At 47.6% G+C, this 6,793-nt stretch overlaps 1 protein-coding gene across 1 annotated transcript; it reads right to left on the bottom strand.

Annotated features, from left to right (window-relative positions):
* Positions 1-2,087: 2,087 nt before the first annotated feature.
* On the bottom strand, positions 2,088-5,384 carry ENDOG (endonuclease G). The gene is made up of 3 exons (XM_080991053.1): positions 4,555-5,384; positions 3,575-3,684; positions 2,088-3,354 (listed from the first exon to the last, which is right to left on the bottom strand). The coding sequence occupies exons 1-3, from the start codon at positions 5,086-5,088 to the stop codon at positions 3,042-3,044; spliced, it is 957 nt and encodes a 318-aa protein (XP_080847179.1). The 5' UTR covers positions 5,089-5,384; the 3' UTR covers positions 2,088-3,041.
* Positions 5,385-6,793: the final 1,409 nt, after the last annotated feature.

Raw genomic sequence — 6,793 nt, 5'->3', positions numbered from 1 at the left:
GTCTCCACCCCCATCGTCCAGCCCGGTCACTGAGGTCCAGCTCCGAGGGCCTTCTGGCGGTTCCCTCGCTGCGAGAAGTGAGGTTACAGGGAACCAGGCAGAGGGCCTTCTCAGCAGTGGCGCCCGCCCTGTGGAACGCCCTTCCAGCAGTTGTCAAGGCAATAAGCAACTATTTTAAAAGACAACTGAAGGCGGTCCTGTTTAGGGAAGTTTTTAATGTCTGACGCTGTATTGTTTTTAATATTCGGTTGGGAGCCACACAGAGCGGCTGGGGAAACCCAGACAGATGGGCGGGGTATAAATAAAAAATTATTATTATTATTATTATTATTATTATTATTATTATTATTATTACAGTTGAAGGAGGTGGGTATGCTAAGAAAATAAGAGACTGAGAGGAGACATGATAGCCATCTTCAAATATCTCAAGGGCTGTCACATGGAGGATGAAGCAACCTTGTTTTCTCCAGCTCTGGAGGATAGGACTTGAACCAATGGATTCAAGTTACAATAAAGGAGATTCAAACTAACCATGAGCAATAACTTTCTGACAGTAAATGCTGTTTGACAGTGCAATGGACACCCTCAGAAGGAGGTGGACTCCCCTTCCTTGGAGGTTTTTAAGCAGAGGTTGGATGGCCATCTGTCGTGTGATCTAGGTGAGGTTCCTGCATTGCAGGGGGTTGGACTAGATGACCCTTGGGGGCCCTTCCAACTCTACAATTCTGTGATTTTATACATACAAAGTATCACAGCAGCAGCAGCTCTTTCCTTAAAAGCAAGCAGCCCTAATAGATAAAAAAAGTTGCAAAGGACAGCTGATTATGTAGATTCACCCTACCTGCAGTTAAAAACTGCCATGAAAACAGGAAGAATCAAATTACAAGATAATAAACTAATAATCACAGAAAGCTTGGAAAGAAAAAATTATGTAAGATATATTCCATAGTGGAATGTAAGGTTCATATTTCTAGCAAACATATTGAATATTCATTAATTTTGCCAAACCAATTCCTCTTTAGTGGGAATATGCCAACCATTAGTTTAGATTTGGTTATATAAATCACAAATGGCGCCCCAAGCAGAAGCAAAGTCGGAGGCGTCTGCATCACCCCTGGTGACATGTATTTAATGAGTCGGTTTTCAGAAATGGCAGTGACTTTTTAAAACCATACATCCATAGAATAAACAGTATGTGTCCTCCTACTAGATCACTAGAGGAGATCACGAGATGAGTGGCAACCAACAGATACAGAATTATTTGTTGACAAATAAGGTCAGCCTTGGCAGCATCAAAAACAGCTATAGCTTAGCATCCAATGTGACCTGTGTGCCAACACTAATTTCCATTACAACCTGCTTCCAGAACCTGTGTACATAACTACACCCTCGCTACAAATGCCAGTATGTTGCTCTTAAGGTACGAGGAATACACAGTACTGTTTTGTTGTGCTATTATCTTCCTTATTGGGTTGTGCAAACGGTTTGCTTTTTATACGCTAGGGGGCACCGGGGATGAGTTAATGGAAGCAGAGGGTGGGGCGCTGGCCCAAACAAAGTTTGGGAACCACTGTTGTGAACTGTGTGTGTGTGTGTGTGTGCACACTGACACGAAATTTCAACTCACATAGCTTTTCTCAAGCTTCAGACAGGGGAAAACCTATCTCACTAATCAACAAAATTGCTAGCTGGCAGTTTAACAGCACCACCTCCTATTATTCAATAACCTGCAGCTTCCCTCTGCACAACCTCTGCAGTGGGGAGAAGAATATGTGTGGATGACTGCCGCCCCCCCCAATAATAGGTGTTGAACAGTGGTTCAGGCAGCTCTTAGACTTGCCTGGTTGTTACAGGCAGACAGAAAATCAGTGTTCTCTCCTGCTAAATACTGGGTTGGCTCCAACTAAGATCATCCACCACAGACCCACTGAAATTAATGGATCTAAGTTAGTCATGCCCATTGTTTTAAATGGGTCTACTCAGAGTAGGACTAGCATTGGATACAAGCCCTTATTGATATATTTTCCTATGATGATGATAATCATACTACTTCAGTGTATTAGTCACTTATCACATGAGCCTCCAAGTGAACTTGCATAATTTTTAATAGCGTAAAGCAAAATCAGAACAAATACATCCTATAAAACAGCAGCAAAAAAATGTACCAGCGACAAAACCATCCTAATCCTGCAAATGTCTAGGAGAGAGAAGTTTTCACCTGACGCCAAAATAATGTTAATGATGGTGCCAGGCAGACCTCACTGGGGAGGAACATTCCACAGCTGAGAAGCCACAACTGATAAAGCCCTGTGCCCCTGCTGACACCCTCTTGGGGAGTGGCGGAGCTTCCAGTGAGAAAGGAGGGGAAACTGCAGAAGTGGCTTTCAGCTAAGTGGTTTTTACGAATACTTGTTATTGGCCTCCCATCTTTCTCAAAATACAATGGATGGCACCTCCAGGGGTGAAGTCATACTACTGGAGACTCACAGTGCCAGCTGTGGCTGCAGAGACCAGTAACTCATAATTGCTGCCTCCTACATTGTTTGTGTTGCTTAAGCAGCACCGAAGTGACCTCCTTGGAGGGCATGTCTGGGCTGTCCTGGGCTGCCCAGATGGCAAGACCCCTGTCTTGGCCTTGCTGGTGTGGTCCAAAGGAAAGCAGAGCAATTTGTTTGGTACCAGCTTGGCTGCAGGAGTTGCCAGAAGGAGGCGCACTCTGGATTTGTATAGGGTTTACTCCTTAGCATTTTCTTCTCCTGAAGACATCCCACAAGGCAGCAGAGATTCCTTCTCCTAGATGGGCTCCCTTCCCAGGTTGACAAGCCCCATCTGCCCCAAGTTTCCCCTTTACAGCAAGCAGAAGAAAGCAATCCAAGTTAGTGGCCATCACTGCCTCTTGTCTTTAGAGAGAAGCAGGTACTGTTCCTTGAGTGTGCTGAGAAAGAGAGAGTTGCTTGTTGGAGCTGGGATAGCTACTGACTACTTGGGCAGATCCTACCGCCTGGCAAGTGTCTGTTTGCAAGGTCTCAGGAATCACTTCCTTAGGTGGTGCTTCCAGCTGTGATTGCTTTCAAGTTGCTTCCAGCAGAGATTGCTTTCAACTTGCTAGTCCTCTTAAGGATGTTGGGGACGAAGAGGAGGCCAGAGGCCCGCTCGATGCTCTCAATGGGGACCAGGAAATTCTCCAGAGGGATCTTGTCATTGACAGGGCTGTTTGGCATGACGTAGGAGCGCAACTCTATCTCCCCACTTGACTTCTCCAGGATGAGCACCTTGAAGAAGTGTGTGGGGACGGCCACGTGGCTCTTCCCAATCACCTGGTATTTCACGTACATCTTCCCATCTGCCTCCATCCTGTATGGCGAAATCGGGGGGGGGGGGAGGTTAGAAGCCATGATGTGGGGTAATTCCAGCACCCCTTTTACAAAAATGTGAAACAATATTATAATTTTTATTTAACAAAATTGATATTTTATTATTTCATAAAATAATAACTGTGATTGCGGGGTGGGGGATGTTGGCAGAGTAAACCAGAGGGGAAAGTCTGTAAGTTGTTTTGGTTTTTATTAATTACCTGGGTAGAAAAAGTGGTCCTGTACAGACATAAACATTCTTGTTGTATTTAGTTAAGCTCCTGCAGTATTTCTCCAGGTTATTCCAGGCATTCTGATTCAGATGAGGATTCTAGAAGCAAAATAAATGTTGTGTTCAGTAGCTGAAGTGAGGATGATAATGAAGCAGTTAAAAGGCTAGGTGTGGTCCAAATGTTGCAGAACCACAAGGTGGTAAGGGGGGGGGACTGTTGCTCATTGGTTAGAACACGTGCCTGGCATGCAGAAGGTCCCAGATTCAATCCTGGGAAAGGCTGGGAGTGTCCCTTGCTGGAAGCCCCAAATAAGCTGCTGCCAGTCAGAGTAGACAGCACTGAACTAGGTGGACCTCACTGACCTGACTCCATAGCAGCCTTTATGTGTGTGGTGCTATGTTTAACTCTATGCTCACCTTTTAAAAGCCTCTGTGGGGCGCCTAATCCCAGAGGTGACCCAGAAGTGACTTTAGTTCACATTGCTTTAAAAATATTAGGTCTAGTAGACCTAATTTGAGTCACACAACTCAAAAACTGTAAGGCATAGGAAATTTTTATTCACTTCTGTGACTTTGACATGAGATAATCCAGTTGGGCAATTTTAATCAAAATCTGAGATGTAGTAAAAATCAAAAACACAACTGGTGATTGTCATGGAACAATCCCACTGAAGAAACTAACAATGGCTACCCAGACATAACTGCTTCTTGCAAAGGGGCCCCCATAACAATTAAAGCTTATGGGGCCCCCAAATGTAGGTCTGCCTTTGGTCTCATGAACAGGCATTCTCTTTATTTCCTCGATATCAAATTAAGAAGTGCCTCTGAGGCTATGCAGAGTGCAATTGCCACAGCTTAGGGTGGGGGACAAGACCAGCTTTCCAACCATTAACAGAGGGACTTGAGCGCCCGGGGAAAATAGGTCGCTCGCTGCCTTCAAACAAGCCAATCCAGTACACTCTCCCTTACCTGGGGGGCGACGTTGCTCAAGTAGAACGTGTCCCCCATGGCCTTCTGGCTCCAGCGGTGGTTGGCGGCGGCCGCCAGATGTCCCCGGTCAAAGCCGCTGCCCTTATAATCCGCGTTGGTGGCGCGGTGGTACTCGTGAATCGAGTCGTCGGAACGGAAGTCGCAGGCAGCGCGGTCCGAGGAGCCGCTCAGCGTGGCCGGGTTTAGCTGCTCCACCACCCAGAGGGCGCTACGAGCTCGCGGGTCGTAGCACAGCACGTAGGACTCCCGGGTCCGCAGCAGGGACAGCCCCGGCAAGCCGTACTTGGCCAGATCCCCCGAGTCGCCAACGCCGCCTCGGGCAGCCAAATCCGAAGTTGTGGTGGCGGCGGCAACCACCGGCACGACCGGCAGCCGTGAGAGGAGCCCCTCCGCCTCCGCTCCCAGCTGGCTCGGCTGCCTCCCTCTCTTGGACAAGCCGGCGCCCAAGCCCAACCCGAGAGCCAGGGAGGCCGCCGGCACCAGCCACCGGCTGCCGCTGCAGAAGCGCCTCATTTCATCCGCTCCGCTTGGCGGAAGCGACCCAGCGGCAGCTTGCAAGCGGCTGCTACAGACACGAGGACTCTCGGTTCTGCGGGTGGGAGAGTGTGAATGGGGATGGAACGTCCGATCAGCGGAACGCCGAAAATGAGAAAAAAGTGTGAATGGAACGAAACGTTCGATCAGCAGAAGGTCAGGGAAGGTGCGAGTGGGACAGAACGTTCGAAGAGGAACAAAAAGGGATACACTGTAGCCCCGCCTTCGTCGGTCGTGCCGACTTCTTAAAGGGGCAATGTTTTCGAACAGGAAGCTAAGACGGGCTATACCGCGTTGGTCTTGCGACTGGTGGAGGTACCTGGGCCCGCTACAGGGTCGCGCGGGCCGTGATCTAAAGGTGGCTTGCTACATCAGCTCTGCCACAAAACAAGTACTGTTGTTGTTGCTTAGTCATGTCCGACTCTTCGTGACCCCCATGGACCAGAGCACGCCAGGCACTCCTGTCTTCAAAACAAGTACCCACGGTAACAATAATACTAAGCAGGCCGGCCCATCCATGAGGCAAGGTGTGACAATCGCCTCGGGTGGCAGAACCCACAGGGGCAGCTGATCCTGATGTCAGTATTTATTCCTGATCTTCACTCACCCTTTCTTCCGTGGTGGGTGGGGGATGCCATTTTGGGGTTCACCCTCAGGCACCCAAATGTCTTCTGCTGGCCCTGATACTAAAGAAATCAGCCTCCAAATGCACACTGGAGTTAAGGAGGTCGGTTCCTGGGGCTCTGGAAAGGCTGAGGGCTACGTAAGCTTCTCCTGAAGAAGGGCGCCTGAGAGCGTACTGCTGTGGCTCTAGCAAAGATTAAGCAGGGGGAGCAAAAGCCCACGATAGAAAAAGCAGTGCTTGCTTCTACAAAACCACACACTAACAGGAAAAGAAGGCAGTCCCTTTTTGCCAAAAGAGCTGTCCTGTACAGTGAAGCAGACTTCTTCAGGATGTAGTGGGTCCTCCTTCGCTGGATGTTTTAAAAACAGAGGTTGGATGGTCATGTCAGCGGGTTTCTTTAGCTGGGATTTCTGCATTGTAGGGGCGGGGGGCTATGACCCTTGGGTCTCTTTCAGCTCTACAGTTCCATGATTCTATGATTACTTCACAGTATATGCGGAGCATGTAACAAATGTAGAACATTGCCCTTTTAAGGACACTAAAAAGCCCGTCACACTTTACGGTCCTTGCCCTTGCTGATTCTTTGACCTTAGGGAGCCGTTAGAAGATGATTGGTGCTTTGGCTGGCCTGAAGCAAAGGTGTATTGCACTACAACTGTCTTCATATTATATTCCATAAACCCGCATTTAAAGCCTTCCTTCTTGTAATGAATTAAGACTGTTAACAATAATTTCCAACAGTGTGGAGAGCATGCCACTGTGTAGAGCATGTTGGTAGGTTCAACCAGTACAATAACAGAACCACTATAACTTTAAATAATATTTTACAACTGTACTTTTTAACTTTTCAAGAAATTACCAAGATGTAATTTATAGGTCACCAAGCAGCCTCAGACCCAACCCTGCTCAGTAATTCTAAGAAGTAAAAGCAGCACTGTTTTGAAAATCAGTGGTTAAAATCAGTGGTTTTGGAAACTCTGGTTCACCATCATGATTCAGAACAGGGTCCAATTGTCTGCAAACTTAAGACAAAAGCCTCCTGCTTGAACTCAGAAAGCA

The sequence above is a fragment of the Podarcis pityusensis genome (assembly GCF_964106645.2).
Source record: "Podarcis pityusensis genome assembly, chromosome: Z".
Taxonomy (NCBI): Eukaryota; Metazoa; Chordata; class Lepidosauria; order Squamata; family Lacertidae; genus Podarcis; species Podarcis pityusensis.
Note: the sequence above shows the minus strand (reverse complement) of the source record. Positions and strands in the feature narration are given on the sequence as shown.